The following is a 16833-nucleotide window of genomic DNA, read 5'->3' as shown; positions in this document are numbered from 1 at the left end:
TTTTTAAAAAAACAAAGTTACAGTTTTCTTTAGTTACTCTGGTATTTATAGTTGGAGAGAGAGATTGATATTGTGAACTTTTAGGATGATGCCAGGGAAGAAAAGGAGAGACCAGTAAAGAAAAGCACAAAAGATGCCTTAATTGTCACTGTTGTCATCAAACATTGGGCTAGCTGCTAAAGATGCACAGCAGTTAATATTTATTAAATACCATGTACCAAGTATTCAATCTTTGCAATAACTTTGTGAGGTAATACCTTTATATCAGAGATGATCCTGAAATTCGTAAAGGTTAAGCTTCTAAAGAGCACATGCCTGGGGTTTGGGCCCAAGCCAGCTGTTTTTGAGCCTTCATTCTCTTAACCTCTGGCTTACTTCTGCTTCCTTAGAGTAGTACAGATGTCAAATTAGTTTATCTTTTGTTTTATAAACAAAAGAGGTAGGTTGGAAGTAAAATTAACACTCAATGCGCGCTAAGGTGCACTTTGTACTTATTTCCTCAAAACTACTCTTGTGTGGCAAATTCTATTATCCATATTATAAAGATGAGGAAACTGTGACAAAGTTAAGTAACTTTATCAAGGTCTATAGCTATTAAGTGGCAAAGCCCTATCCTGTTCTGATATATAAAAATTGCAGGGCCCTCGCCAGTTTTGCTCAGTGGATAGAACATTGGCCTGTGGACTAAAGGGTTCCGGGTTTGATTCCTGTCAGGGTGCATGCCTGAGTTGTGAACTCGATCCCCAGTGTGGGGTGTGCAGGATGCGGGCCAATCGATGGTTCTCATCATTTCTATCTCTCCTTTCTCTGAAAACAACAAAAACCTGCAGGTTTTGGAGTTAACTTACTAGGGTGGTTTTGAGTTAATTACTTGATGTCTGACTTATTTTATGCGTATAGTACAATTATTATATCTAACTTGAAGAAGGAGGAATAACAATGGTTAAGAGCTGTAAGATCATAGAAAATATATATTGGCTTCTGCCCCTGAATTTATCCTTGAAAATTCCTAAGTGAGAGGATCATTCAAGAGCATCTTTTATTCAATGAGGTGACTCTGGAGGGCTCCTGGGTGGTGGGGGACTGGTCACCAGAAACACCAAGCCATGATTAGAAGCTTGGAATTTTGATCCCCACTCTCCATTCTCCAGAAAGGGGAGAGGAGCTGGAAATGGAGTTTTTTATTATACCTATGTGAGAAAGTCTTAAAATCCCAAGTGTGGTGGTCAGAGAGCTTGCAAGTTGGTGAACTTGCTGGGAGGGTGATGCACCCCAATTCCACCCTGGACAGAAGCCTCTGTGCTCAGGACCCTCCAGACCTCACCCTATCTCTTTATCTCACTGGTCATCTGTATCTCATATCCTTTTAATAAATTGGTAGATGTAAATAAGTGATTCCATAAGTTCAGTGATCAAACTAATTGAACCCTAGGAGGAAGTCCTGGGAACCTCTGATTTATAGCTCACTAGCCAGAAGCACAGATGACAAAGCTGGTTGTCTTCAGGTAGACAGCTACAGAATTAAGTTGTAAGACACCCAGCTACTGTCACAGAGAATTGTTTAGTGGGGGAAAGCCTCAGTCCATCTGGTGTCAGAAAGTGTTGTGAGTCTAGCAGAAGTGTGAGAGTAAAGGAGACACACACAGGTGAAAAACAGTGTCCCAATTTTAGGGCAGACTCTAGACTACCCAGGTTCCTAATCCAGCTCCATCACTTAAATTCTTATAACTTGCTCAAGTTACTTGCCCTCTCTGTTCTTCAGTTTTTTTCATCAAATTAGGGATGTTAGTAGTAGCAGTACCTACTTTTAGAGCTATTAAGAGGATTAAGTCAATACATGTAAAGCACTTAAACAATGTCCGTTATATGGGAATCACCTAAAAAGCATTGGCTCTTAATACAGGGTTGTGAGAATTCTAGCACAGACGTGCTCAATGAATTGTAACTAATAGTATAGTGGTTCCTATTTGTTACAGGAATATAGAGAATAAAATGTAGTCATATATAGAAATGCTTGAGAAGTTAATATAAGTTTGGAAGAAGAGGTTAGTATTGGGTGAGCACATGAAGGAATATAGAAAACTCTTGAATAGGGCAATAAAACAAGGAAATGAAGTTAGAGTTTTAAAGTGTTTATGTTCTATGTCAAATCCCTGACATGTATAAACTTGCAGTGAAAAAAATATATATATTTTCAAAGAAAACCTTCCATTTAGGAAAGTGGAAAAATTAAGCTTTGTTATATATTGCTCTGAATATATCAAGTATTCCTTTAGAGACCTCATATTAATAAATGTTAATACATACTGGAATAGCTAGGGTGTTGATGGGTGCTCTCCTTTTTTATAAACATAAAAAGTGGCCTTGTCTGATGTGAATTAATAGCAAAAGATGTAACAAATTGCTGGATTTAATACATCATCCAAATTTTGAATTTACTTAGACATTTAAAGAGCACTGAGGGGGGTGGGAGGAAGTGGAAGAGGGCATAGAGGGGATAAATGGTGATGGAAAATAAAATAAATTTAAAAAATAATAAAGATCACTGATGGGTACTGTCCTAACACATGAAAAATAAATTAACTACTCAATGTTAAAATTTTTCATAGAGACTCACTGTGAATTCTGGAGAGTCTCATGGATAAGAGTTTCAATAAAGTAGATTACTAGTATCAGGCATCAATACAAAGTAACAACCTATTTTATGTCAGCATATTAGGCTATAGACAGCTATTGAAAATATAAAATATTCAAAATTTAAGAAGAAAATTCCAAATTTCTGACTAGCTTTGGGCTAGTCGATTTCTCTAGGCCACAGTTTCTTGCCTCTCTTCTTAACTAAGGAGTTAAATTAGCATCTCTTTAATTTTTTGTGTAGAAATCCATTTAATTGCTTATCAGATGCATATAACTTCCTTAATGGTCAAAGCTTTTTGGTAAACTAGAATTTTTTGTGTGTGATCTTAAAGATAAAAGCTAGCTTAGATAACTTGAATAACTGTTCACATATCTGACAAAATATTTGCTATCTCTGAGGAATGGCTTGAGTTGCTTATTTTTTCTTGCTGGTTGTATGAAGTAAAAGGATTTTAAATTAAAATGTTAAAGTAGCCGAAACAGGTTTGGCTCAGTGGATAGAGCGTCAGCCTGCAGACTGAAAGGTCCTGGGTTCGATTCCTGTCAAGGGCATGTACCTTGGTTGCAGGCACATCTCCAGTAGGGGGCGTGCAAGAGGCAGCTGGTCAATGACTCTCATAGATGTTTCTAATTCTCTACTCTGTATCTCTCTCCCTCTCTGTAAAAAATCAATAAAATATATTTTTTTAACGTTAAAGTAATTACTTTTAAAGTTAACATTATAAAAATAATTCATGAAAGGAAAATCGGTATAATTTACATTTCAGGGATCACAGTGATGAACATATACCACTGTCTAAATAGACGATCCAAAAAAAAAATCCTGTAGGATTCAACTAGAGTTCCAAATCATTCAAACTGAATATTGCTTCAGGTAATAAATGAGAGTTTTTAAATGCTTTTAGTTATTGATTCTTCTGTAAAATTTGTGTTTTGAGATAGAAAAAGTTTGAACACAGAAACAGCATAGAAAATTTAGTATCACATGTGCTTGAAATTTCACCTGTATTTTCTTATATGAAACTTTTTTTAATCTATTGATTTGAGTGAGAGATAGACATTAATTTGTTGTTCCACTTATATATACATTCATTGGTTGGTTCTTGTATGTGCCCTAGCTAAGGATCAAACCTGCAACCTTGGTGTATCCAGACAATGCTATAAACCAACTGAGGTACCCAGCCAGGGCTTAGACATATATTTTTAATTACATCATGCTTGAACATACACAAAAATGGAAGTATGCCCTGGCTGATGTGCCTAAATGGTCAGAGTGTCCCTTCATACGCCAAAGGGTTGTGGGTTTGATTCCCAGTCAAAGGCTTATACCTGGGTTACAGGTTGAATCCCTGGCCTGTTCTCTCTCACACTGATGTTTCTCTCCCCTTCCCCTTTTCTTCCCCCTTTTCTTCCCCCACCTCCTCCCCTTCTTGGAACTCTCCTGCATACAAGCTAGGGAAAAAAAAAAAAAAAGGAAAGAAAAGATGATTTCCATTATAGCAAAGAGAACAAATTAAGAGGCAGATTTGAGAGAGATGTAGAAGAGAACTTGAAAAAGAGCACATGAAAATTGAAACAAACTGTAGATACTAAACTTAATAGAAGGTCAGCAAAAGCAACCAACTATTTGCAGCAACACTATTAAGATATTAAAACTAGCCTGGCACAATTCAATTCCTGGTCAGAGCTTGATCCCCAGCGTGGAGCGTGCAGGAGGCAGCCGATCAATGATTCTCATCATTGATGTTTCTATCTCTCCCTTTCCCTTCCTCTTAGAACTCAATAAAAAAGATACATACATACATATATATATATATATATATATATATATATATATATATGTATATATGTATATATATACACACATATTTAAGAAATGAAAAGGTATTAAAAATAAATAGACACAAAGTATGATAAGTTCCTATAGGGTAGGAATTCTACTCCACAATATACATAAGGAACACAAACTGCTGTTAGCAGGATCATAAAGATAATTATCAAACTTAATCAAAATAGTCTCTCAAGATATTTTATTATTTCCTACTATAAAGTTAACACTTTCATTACAGCCAAAACTGGTTTGGCATTGGTCTGCAGACTGAAGGGTCCCGGGTTCGATTCCGGTCAAGGGCATGTACATTGGTTGGGGGCACATCCCCTATGGGGGTTGTGCAGGAGGTAGCTGGTCAGTGTTTCTCAATGTTTCTAGCTCTCCCTCTCCCTTCCTCTCTGTAAAGAATCAATAAAATATATATTTTTAAAAATGCCAGTTGATTTTTCTCAACTGGTATTGTGCTAAAGTTAACACTTTTATAGACTACTTGCAAATACAGTAGAGTAGAAAAATGAAAAAATGCATCCTTATTTCTACTACCCAGAGAAAACTACCATTGTTTGACCTAGACTAAACACATTGTTTAAGATAAAGGTTTTTAATGAGAGTGCATTGTTGTATTAAGAATAGTGTAGCCGAAACCGGTTTGGCTCAGTGGATAGAGCGTCGGTCTGCAGGGTCTCAGGTTCGATTCCGGTCAAGGGCATGTACATTGGTTGCGGGCACATCCCCAGTAGAGGGTGTGTAGGAGGCAGCTGGTCGATGTTTCTCTCTCATTGATGTTTCTAACTTTCTATCCCTCTCCCTTCCTCTCTGTAAAAAATAAATAAAATACATTTAAAAAAAAAAAAAAAGAATAGTGTATTTCTTAAGAGCATTGTAGATCCAATAAACATGGAAAGAAGGTGTATATTGACTAAGTATTTTTGAAATTAATACTGGATACTAATCAAATAATAATCAAAATAGAAATAACCGTAATCAAAACCTAGTAATTCAAAAGCAAAGAAGGCCCTGGCCAGTTTGGCTTGGTGGATAAGAGCGTCTGCCTGCAGACTGTAGGGTCCCAGGTTCAATTCTAGTCAAGGGCACATGCCCGGCTTGCAGGCTCAATCCCCAGTAGGAGATGTGCAGGAGGCAGCCCATAAATGATTTTCATCATTGATGTTTCTCTCTCCTTCTTCCTTCCTCTCTGAAATCAATAAAAATATATTTTTTTTAAAGCAAAGAAGATGGACTGTAAAGAGCGTTTTTCACAGAGGCTTTATATTAACTAACTAGAAGCCCAATGCACAAATTCGTGCAAGAGTAGACCTTCCTTCCTCCGGCCACCGAGACCTGGGCTTCCTTTGCAGCCCCGGTTTAGTCTGGAAGGACATCCAGTCTAATTAGCATATTGTGCTTTTATTATTATAGGTTAGTACAAATAAATTCCTGCGTTTATTAAAATGAGAAGTTTGACATCAAGTCTTAAATTGCCTTGTTTTCAAATAAGACTTTCCCCAAGTACCACACAAAAATAAACGGCTCTAGAAAACCATTATTTGGAATCATAATACATCTGTTTACTAAAGAATAGCAACCCTTCTCAAGTGTTATACTTTCTCTGATCACAGCTCTAAGAAGCTTATGCTAAATGTACATTGATCTCTAAAATGTTTTGTAATCTATTCTAAGTATCCATCCTTAAGATCATCACAGGGTTTCAAAAAAACCAAACACGGACAAATAAAAATAAAATGCAGGTAAGTTGAAAAACATCCCTTGCTTTATATGACAAGAAAATAGGGCTTGATTTTTACCATGGCTTGAATTTTGTCACTTTAAAACTATAGGAAGATGCTCTGCATTTTCAAGAGGGAGCGTCGTGTTCAGGCTTAATTTTATAATCTTGGCTTCACTAAATTTGTGTAGCAGCTGAATCATCCCTTTATGTCACCAGAGGTTATGCAGGGCTGTGATTACATCATTGATCCAAAAGCTAAAAGCATCAGAAGCTGGGAACTTGGAGTATCATCCACCTTTAAAGAAAACGCTCATAAATAGTGTTCCCTATAAAATTTACGAGACTCACATTTCAGCATTTTCTATACTCATTACTCTGCCAATTAATGACATAAGGTATAAATAGAACTTTTTAAAAGTAGAATGCCGTTTTAAAAAAATAACTTCAAGATCCCACAGCATGTCAAAGTTTCTAATACCTATAAGTATTTTAGCTAACTAGAAAGGAGAAAGTTAGCAACTTAGGCTAGATAGCATTTCGTTCTTTAAATTGATGACTTCCCTGGCTGCTTATTGGCCTTTCTCAAGAGTGGTTTGTGAGGACTCTGTTCTCTTCCACCTACAATGGCATAAGTGTATATTCTTGTCAGATTCTTCACTGAAACAATGCAGAACATCTCTGAAGGAACCTGACAAAATATAAGGATACTTCAAAATTTCTGCCTGAAAAAAAAAACAAACACCAAGGTAAAATATCCACTTAAAGATGGGTGTTAAAACCATATAATACAGGGTTGGGGGACTGGATGGAAAAAGTGAAGGAATTGAGAAGTACAAATTAGTAGTCACAAAATAGGGGATGTAAAGTACAGCACAGAGAATATCATTGGTAATATAATAACTGTGGTGTCAGGTGAGCTCTAGACTTAACGGGGGATCACCTTGCAAGTTATATAAACATCTAATCACTGTGCTGTACACCTGAGACTAATATATTGAATATCAACTATTGATATTGAAAAAAAATTTTTCTTTTAAGTTTTTTTTAAAGAGAAAATTGGTGCAGACAACATACTTTTAGAACAAATTGTGGATTTTGTGTCAGGTTGCAATAACTGAAACCTACCTTTACCTGAGATCTTTTCATTTTTCTCTTCAGGGTATTATACAACTTGGACTTCTTAAAAGGCAAATGTGGTGGGGTGTTTTGTTTTGTTTTTATCAATACTCTCACCATCACCACAACTAAAATGAAAAGGTCCAACAAACTTCCAAAATTTTAAAGGTATAATGAAAAGGCTTTTCTCAATCGAGTTTTTCTTACATGTTTTGCCAAAATAATAAAAATGTAGCTAATTTTTATTGTTAACCCTGTCTAAAAGCTTATATTTCTTATTTAGCCTCCACAACATACCTATGAATAAGTAATCTGATAACTCTTACAGGAGAGGAATCCAGGCTCAGAGGACAGGTTACTCAGGAAGGTGGTAGCGCTGGGACCTACAGGGCCAGGGGAAATGCCAAAAACTTTAAAGTTACTAAGACATTTTCTGGCTGCTTTGAAGTTAGCTTCTTGTAAACATTTCCTTTTAAATCGTGCTTGTTTAAAGGATTTGGTGAGGGCCACGTGGCAATTTCTTGTGATTTCAAGAGTGCTTTTCAGAGAATAACAAAAATAATTTCCTTTTCCTTTTAGAGAAGAAACTTCCTCTTCAGGGGGGAACACAGACCAGAGTAAAAAGCAGGTGGGCAAAACGTTACACAACAGCGATTTTAATTAAGAGTCAACGTGGGTTCCATGACAGCATTTTTACAACCAGAACACAAAGCCCATCTGCTAGGAGGTGCCCGGGGGACGGGCGCGGCAAGGAGCCGGAATGAGGAGGGGAACGAGAAATTGTCTTTATTGGAGAATGTGTACTCACGGGAATTACCGGATCGGTAGTCATTGATTTAAATAATCAAAGCAAAACAGCAGGGTCCAATTACTGGCGAGGCGGGAGGGAAGTGGAGGCGGTCGGCCAGGAACTGACACCGATCCCTAAATCCCAAGCTGTTTGGCCTCAGACGCCCCGGGCGCCGGGGAGGCCGGGAGCCGGGGTTCAAGTCCCACCAAACCCGGCTCGGTCCCCGCACGGCCGGCCCGGGGACAAAGGAGGCGCCGAAAGGACGACGCCCACCTCTGCTTCCTCACCGAAAGCCCCTGAGCCAAACCCCTGAATCGGTGTCTAAAGTCCTATGTATTTAGGCAAATGACACAGTTTAATGGGGGGGAGGGAGGGGGGGCGACCTCTAAAATTCGCTTAAGTTGGATTTTAAAAAATATATATTTTATTAATTTTTTACAGAGAGGGATAGAGAGTTACGGTAGAAACATCGATGAGAGAGAATCACTGATCAGCTGCCCACAACCAAGGTACATGCCCTTGACCGGAATCGAACCCGGGACCTTTCAGTCCACAGGCTGACGCTCTATCCACGGAGCCAAACCGGTTTCGGCTAAGTTGGCTTTCAACCCACACCTCGTCCCTCCGCGCCATAGGGGGGAGTGGGGCACCGCCACCTTCCAGCCCCGGGCCGGGCACGCCGCCCCCGGGCCGGGCACACGGGAGCGCCGGGAGGAGGCGGCCGGCGGGCGGGGCCGGCCCTCCCGCTGGCTCGGCCGGCGGGGCGGGCTCAGACCGCGCGGCGGAGCCCAGACGCCGGCCCGCGGCCAACGAGGAAGGCGGCGGCGGCGGCGGGCCGGGCCGGGCAGCGGCTCCCGCGTGGTCCCCGCCCCCTCCCGGCCGGGCGCGAGCGGAGGAGGCGGCGGCGGCGCGGGAGGAGCAGCATGGCCGAGCCCTCAGCGCCGCCCGCCGCCGCCGGCGCGGAAAGTTGCGGCGAGGAGCCGGCGCGGGGCGCGGACCCGGAGGGCGAGGCGGGGCCGCCGCCGGCCTCCCCCGGGGGGCAGTCGGAGCCCGGCTCGCCGGTGGCCGCCCCCTTCTTCCTGCTCTACCCGGGCGATGGGGGCGCCGGCTTCGCGGCGCGCCCGCCGCCTCCGCAGCCGCGCGCCTGGAGGACCCCGCCGTCGCCCGGCTCCCCGCTGCCCTTCCTGCTGCTGAGCTACCCGGGCGGCGGCGGCGGCGGCAAGCACCGTGAGTGCGGGGCCGGGGCGGGGAGGGCCGGGGGCGGGCGGCGGGGGCTCCGGGAGGCGCCTGTCCGGGCGAGAGGCGGCCGCGGCCCGAGCGCCCGACCCTTTTCCCCCAAGTCTCCCTCCCCGCGGGCTCCGGCCCGGCGCGGCCTCCCCCTCCCGAGCGGCGCCCTCCCCGCGGGCTCACGTGCTCCGGTCCCAGCCCCGTCCCGGGCCGGGCCTCCCGGAGGCCGGGGCCGGGGGCGGCGTCCGGCCCGCCTCCCCGGGCTCCCCGCGCCGCCGCCGAGTAGGTGTGGTCCCCGTGGTCCCGGCCGAGGGTTTCAGGGCGTTTGCTCCGCTCGGTATCGCAGGCCGTGCCCCGGGTGGGAAGAGGAACCCGCCGGTGCGCGAGGTGACGAGGCGGGGATGGATGGCGGCTCGGTGTTTCGGCCGAAGAGGCCGCCGCCCTCTGAGACCGGAGCCCCGCTCCGTGCTCCTCAGTCCCCAGTGCCCGCTGCCTCCGTGATAAGCGGGGCCCTGGAGGGGCAATAGTGTATAAAGGACTCTTGGAGGAGCGTTAAATCTAATTTTAAAAGACGAGATCTTACATGTGAACATGTAGATACTGAAGATACGAGGCATGATATGTGTGTAAATGTGAATTACTTTGCTGTATGAGCTCTGAAAAGGGAACGCTTACTTGCCTAGGGTAATAAGGGGGTCCGTCTGTCTCCTCTCCCCTACTCTCCCCTCCCCTTCGCTCCCCTCCCCTCCCCCCCCCTCTCTCTCTCTCTTTCTCATTTCTTTCTCAACTAGAGTTTGTTTTTTTAAGCACCAAAGCAAACCTTTTCATTGCTCTGCACTGCCAAGAAATCCCGACTGCCAGTTCTGCCGCCTGAGCCATCAGCTGGGAAAAGATTAACATTGGTTGAATATTTCCTCTGTGCATGTGCTGATTATCATAGTTAATCCTCACCTCTCGGTGAGCCAAATGCCGTGCCGCTTTTTCAGATGTGGAAGCTGAGGATCAGTATTAAGGGATTTGTCCTAAGAAACCGTAAGAGAAGGAATGAAGTTGGCCCGAATTCCTTGCCTACCAAATCTCATGCGCTTTAAACAAATACCACATGTCCAAAACTGTGCTGGGAGATCCCCCCTGGGTTATGGTCCATTAGAAGTAGTCCAGCGTCACCTTTATTATTTTCTTTTTATTTCTTTATTTCTTACCTACAAAATCTTCCTATGGGAATATCTAATCAAGGAAGAAATGAGTCCTTATAAGCAGAGTTCGACACTGCTTTTCAGGTTCTAAGGGCTCAGCTTTTTGCTTTGTTCTTTCAGCACAGCCTCTATCTTTCTCCTTAAATTTTTTATTTCTGAACTATAGGCCAGGTGCACGGATTCGTGCACATTGAAAGGAGATTAATTGGAAGGTGGCTGGTGGGCCAACACTCCCTGGAACCACCTCCTGTGGCCCCTCCCCAGCCAGGTGTGCTCAGCACTGGGGCTCCAAGGGCCTCTGTGAAATGAGTGGCATCCCTCCTGCACGTGGGGTCCCTCTGTCTGGCCTGCAGGGATCGGGCAGTAACTGGCAGTCTGACATCCCCCAAGGGGTCTCAGAATAGGAGAGGGCACTCTGTAAAGTTGCTGTCCCTTGGCAGCTCCTGCATTGAGCGTCTTCCCCCTGGTGGTCATTGCACATCATAGCTACCAGTCAGCTGGTCAGTTAGGCTTTTATATATATATATATATATATATATATATATATATATATATATATATATATACACACACACACACACATACACACACTAGAGGCCCAGTGCATGAAATTCACTGGGAGGAGGGAGCTTCAGCCCGGCCTGCACCCTCTGCAATTGGGACCCTTATACCTTTTTCTTATCTAGCTAACCTCTTCACATTTAAAAAAAAAAAAAAAAAAAAAATTACTTGATATACCACCTACTCTAGGAAATCCTCTTTGAACAAATCTCTTTACAATTAAGTAATTTCATAGTATACCATTCTTTTTCTTTAGCAGCAACTCAGAGTGGATTCAGTGTGCTTCTCATTCTTGCATCTGAATTTTTTTCTTGTTTCTCTTGTAATAGTGAAGCTTATCCAATTTACATTTGCCCTTTAAGGGCTTATATTTAGTTCAGTTTCTAGTTGGCTTCCTGATTTTTTTTTTTTTCCTAAGCAATAAATTTAGGTTGTGATAGTAAACCTTTCTTGTAATCAAGCCTGTAGGTCTCCCTATCTGAATATTTCTATAATACCTATAACTTTAGCATATCAGAGATTGTGTTCATTTATAGAAAATAGCAATAAATGTCTCCTGATCATTTGATCTTCTAGTAATATTTTATAGCAAGATGTATTATTCTAGTAATTTAACTATTACAAAACTGAGGCGTACAGAAATAAATCACATTGAACAATAAAGAATGTCTCAAATATCAAAGCATAGTACACTTAGGGCCTCCCTTGTCCTGTGCATAGTACTCAGTTCACATGAAACTCGGCTTCCTTTAAAATAGGAAGGGATGCCAAACCCATGAAGCAGCTACTTCCACACTTTTTTTTTTTTTTAATTTAATTCACAGCACATACTCTTTGTACTAATAGTTGGAAAATCACCCTAGCCTCTGTTCCTCTGTATTGTTGCCTTACATTCTGACATCATTACTGTGCTTTTATCATCCACTCGCTTAATAAGATTGTGAATTATTTAAGAGCAGAGATCATGACTTGAGTTTGTGTTTTTCTGTCATGGTGCCTAGATAAATACTCAAATGCCATCCAGTCCAAACGACTGATGAGAGAGGCCCATCATTGCTGGAGACCTCTGATTTTTATTTAAGGGCCTCACTTGTTATGCGCCTTTGCAGAGGGGTGAGTAGGGGCTGAGGAAATTTGAGGAGAGCCAGACAGAATTGTCCTCCTGTAAGGTTTTGCTAAGCTGGCATCCAGAACCGCCGAGCAGCTTCTTCTCAGGACTGCCAGGCATTTGTCCAATTAAAGCCCGGACACACAGCAGTAACAAAGGCACTGGTCTACTGCTAATGCGTGGGGAACAAACCCCAGCCTGTAGGAACTCACCACCTCCCCCCCCCCCGCCCCCCGACCCCCCAGTCAAGAAGGGCTGAGGATGGACCTGAGCTGGTGCTCCGAACTCTGGGGAGAGAGAGACTTCCTATAACCTGGGATACTATCAACCGAAAAATCAGAGAAGCACAGGGGATGATTCAAAAACACGAAAGATAACGCTGCTGGTTCCTTCAATCTCTGGGGTAAAAACAACAAAACCAAACAAAACCCTGAACTTGTACACGCATGCGTGGAAAAACGTTGCTCAAAGGAAAAGAGATTCAGACCCAGGTGGGAGGGCCGTGGGTTAGAGGCCCGGGACTCGGCACCACACGCCCGAACAGGTCCATAGCGCAGGCGGCCAGCGCAGTGGCTGCTTTATCTGGGACCTCGGGTGGCTTGGCCTTTTCAAGTGGGACCGCCGGGCGGCTTGGCTTGGCTTGGCTTGGCCTCTAGGCGGCCTCCGAGCCTTCTGCCAACCCTACCCCACGGGACTGCAGGAACTGTGGCAGGCAGGTGCCTGGAGCAGCCAGCCCCATGGGGGCCGCCATCTTTGTTACGGTCTGAGGGTCCATTTTCATATTCCCTCTTTATTATATAAGATAGATAATTGTTTATTCTTTTTTTTATTGATTTTTGTATAGAGAGGAAGGGAGATAGAGAGCTAGAAACGTCGATGAGAGAGAAACATCAACCAGCTGCCTCTTGCACACCCCCTACTGGGGATGTGCCCGCAACCAATGTACATGCCCTTGACCGGAATCGAACCTGGGACCTTTCAGTCCGCAGACCGACGCTCTACCACTGAGCCAAATCGGCTTCTGCTGTTTATTCCTTAAATATGTTTTTATTGATTTCTGAGAGGAAGGGAGAGAGATGTAGAAACATCAGTGATGAGAGAGAATCACTGGTTAGCTGCCTCCTCAATGCCCCCTACAAGGGATTAAGCTCACAACCCTGGGCATGTGCCTGACAAGGAATCAAACCCTGATCTCCTGGTTCATGTGTTGAGGCTCAACCACTGAGCCACCCCAGCTGGGCCTATCAGTTCGTTTTAACTCTGTATAATGATTGTGGTACAGCATTTAAAGTGGAAGAATTTTTCAACTGTTGGCCAGTATAACTACTGGATATTAATTTCAACTTCAGTTGATTTTATTTGATTCCTCCCTATAATAACAGTAGGTGTATGGCACAGTTTGTTAGCATTAAAATTCTAATAGCTGTTCATGATCTTTATTTCTGAAATAATTTATTGGTGTGTGTGTGTGTGTGTGTGTGTGTGTGTGTGTGTGTAAGTGCTCAGAAAAATTACTGGGAAAATGCCAGAGTCCCACTTCCACAGTGTTTATTTATTCTTTTTAATCCTCATGCTTTTTCACTGATTTTTGAGAAAGGAAGGGAGAGAGAAAGAAACATGAATTGGTTGCCTCCCACATGCACCCTGACCTCGAGATCAAACCTGCATCCTGGGTATGTGACCTGACCAGAATCGAACCCACCACCTTTCAGTGTATGGGACAACACAACAACCAACTGAGCCACACCAGCCAGGGCCCACTTCCACCCACTGCATTTAAAGACCAGTCACTCACCAAGGACATTTCAGATTAGTAAAAGATAACTGTTGTATATTTAATCAAATATGAAATTGACTTAAAGTAGTTCTTGTTTTACACTGAGTTTTTATTTTTACCTTTTATTTTTATATGTACTTTAGAACTCATGCATATTTGGAAAAAGGAATACTCTGTTTATTAATAAAAATACTTTCTTGTCGCTGCCGTGTAGTCAGTGCAATATTGCTTTCTGTGATTTACCTGTTATCAGAACCCTAGCTCTCCTGATTGTCCATTTGAGCAACTAAGACCAGTGTTTAAAAGACTTCCCATTTCTGTTATCAGGACAATACTTGCACTCATCCAATGAATATTTGTCTACTCAATCCTCAGTTTTTAACTCTGGTTAATATAATAACTTTGAGAGATTATACAGGGTAGAGCAAAAGTAGGTTTACAGTTCGTATGGAAAATAATACAGTAATTAATAATAATACAAGAATAAACTATTTTGTGTTTTTACAACTATAAACCTACTTTGCCCCACCCTATATTAAGGCATTCTCTTTTTATTTTAGGAATCCTTCCTGTACTCAGAGATTTTAAAGTTAATATTTACTTTTGAATTAAAAAACTTTGTATTTTGCTTGTTTGTTTTTTTAAGATTTTTTATTGATTTTAAAGAGAGAAGAAGGAAGAGGGAGAGAGAAAAACATCCATGTAAGAGTGTAGCATATGTGAGAACCCAACATGTATGGGATGCCTCCTGCACATCCCCTACTGGGAATTGAGCTGCAATCCAGGCATGAGCCCTGACCGGGAATGGAACCAGCAACCTTTTGGTGCACGTGACAACACCTAACCAGCTGAGTCACAGCCAACTTTATTTAAAAGACACTAATGACAGTAGCAAAAGTGCGTGCAAGAAGAGTAGCCTAAGGTTTTTTGGGTTTAGGATGTGTACTGTGTCTATAAAATCTTACAGTGTATCCTATATAATAAAAGTCTAATATGCTAAGTGCCCAGTCATCTGGTAGGCCATACACCAATCAAAGCATAATCCTCTATAATAAAAGCATAATATGCAAATTGACCGAACAGCTGAACAACCGGTGACTGTGACATGCACTGACCACCAGTGGCCAGACGCTCAACCCACCTGCATTTCAATATTCTGAAATCTCACTTCCAGTTCTCCGGTAGTTACTAATTTACAATTACACACTATCTGAAGATGTTACGTTTCTGAGGGAAGTTTTTAATTTTTTTAAAATCCTCACTGGATTGTTTTACCCCAGAGATTGAAGGAATCACCAGTGTTTTTTGAATCACCCTCTGTGCTTCTCTGATTTTTCGGTTGATAGTATCCTAGGTTATAGGAAGTCTCCCTCTCCCCAGTTAGGAGCACCAGCTCAGGTCCATCCTCAGCCCTTCTGACTTCTTGATTTTTTTTTTTGAGGGGGGGGGTTCTACAGGCTGGGGTTTGTTCCCCACACATTAGTAGCAGGAGACCTCTCTAAGCCCTCCTCCCATCTCAAAAAGCAGGAGAAATTATTTCAGCGTACTGGCTTTTAGATACAGTTCTTCCTCTAGAATCTGGTTAGGACTTCCCCACAGACATTCATCTCCTTCCCTTGCCTTTTTATGAACTTAAGATATCTGGTCTGATGTGAATGCTGGTAAAATTCTGACCCTTCTCTTCTTCCTTCCTCAAAACCCAAAAGAGGCCCCAGCGTACCCTTTGATCAGATCTCCTTTTCACTTTCCTCTGTCACAGTCCCATGAACATTCATCCTTATTGATTTTCATTTCATGTGACATTAGGGTTTTTGCCCCCTCCTCCCCCAACTCTAGAAAACAAAAGCACTAATAATGATGATAATGCTGACATGTGCTTTGTGTCAAGCTCCGCGCTAAGCATCTTACTCACATTGCTTCATTTAATCTGAGTTAAGTTACTATCCCTATTTCATCAGTGAAGAAACAGGCCCAGATACAAGTGAGTTGCCAAGGTTTCTCAACTTCTGAGTGGTGGATCGAGGACTCACTGTGGGCATTCTGACTCCAGAGTCCACATGCTCCCTCAGCCTGCCTCCCCATAACAGGAATCGTGTCCTAAATTAGAGACTCCTTTTCAGGCAGCAGCAACCCTCCAGTTCCTTGTTCTATTGAGCAAAGCCCTATTTGCTAAAATTGAGTGAGTGAGTGAATGAATGTGAAATTCACAAGTCGCCAGTTTGGTAGAGAAAATAGTTATGTATGAAAACAAAGCGGAATAGCCATCTGTGTGCCAAGGACTTAGGAATTCCTAAGACACCTGTAATTGTCTTTTTCTTGTCTGTTGCCTTGTTCTTCCTTCATATTCCTAGTGGCTAGTATATAGTAGGTGCCCTATTCATGTTACATGAATGATTCTGTCAGGTACAAACGAATAAAGCCTGTGTTAGGATGACCTGGCATAAATATAGCTTACTTTTATAAAACTTGGTTTTCATGGTTGAAGTGAAACGGGAGGGTGGAAATAATACCACTGCAAGAATATGGAGTATTTTAGAGTTACATACCAGTATCTATTGAGACTCTGGTATTCGGTAGGCCTATTTAAGCTGATGTGTAATGGTGTGCAAAATAGACAAAGTTCTCCTGGAGCCCAGGGTCTTTGTGCAGCTAGTTATTTAGTTTCATTTTATAACTGGGTAAATTGAGACAAGAGGATAACTTTTCCAAGATTATCTACTAAGTTGTTGGTAGCTCGACATCTCTAAATCATTGCCATTTAGCCATGAAATCAGGTTTAGTTATTAAGGTAATAGTTATTTCTGGTGTTATTCTGGTTAAGTGTTTCTAATTAAAGGCTTTTAAATGATTTTTTAGAGAGA

The 16833-nt window shown here is 42.5% G+C and overlaps 1 protein-coding gene and 1 long non-coding RNA gene across 8 annotated transcripts in view; one reads left to right on the top strand and one right to left on the bottom strand.

Moving 5' to 3' along the window:
* Window positions 1-6217: 6217 nt before the first annotated feature.
* LOC311625835 lies at window positions 6218-8407 on the bottom strand. Its single transcript, XR_014795569.1, has 3 exons — window positions 8122-8407; window positions 7611-7696; window positions 6218-6919 (listed from the first exon to the last, which is right to left on the bottom strand). It is a non-coding gene; the product is annotated as an uncharacterized lncRNA (long non-coding RNA).
* Window positions 8408-8902: 495 nt separating this feature from the next.
* The window catches only part of RUFY3 (RUN and FYVE domain containing 3), a 68164-nt gene continuing 60233 nt past the window's right edge, over window positions 8903-16833 (top strand). For 4 of the 7 annotated variants that reach the window (XR_014795528.1, XR_014795529.1, XR_014795530.1 and 1 more), the window contains exon 1: window positions 8906-9330. Coding sequence is in view for 3 of the 7 variants with exons in the window: in XM_084889966.1 (XP_084746092.1) it covers window positions 9027-9330 (304 nt within the window). In the remaining 4 variants the exon portion in view is untranslated. Of the gene's footprint in view, window positions 9331-16833 lie in introns of all 7 variants that reach the window. The other 3 variants (XM_084889963.1, XM_084889969.1, XM_084889966.1) reach the window with 2 other exon arrangements.

The sequence above is a fragment of the Pipistrellus hanaki genome (assembly GCF_964339955.1).
Source record: "Pipistrellus hanaki genome assembly, chromosome: 1".
Classification (NCBI taxonomy): Eukaryota; Metazoa; Chordata; class Mammalia; order Chiroptera; family Vespertilionidae; genus Pipistrellus; species Pipistrellus hanaki.
The sequence above is the reverse complement of the archived record's forward strand: the minus strand, read 5'-3'. Positions and strand labels throughout refer to the sequence as shown.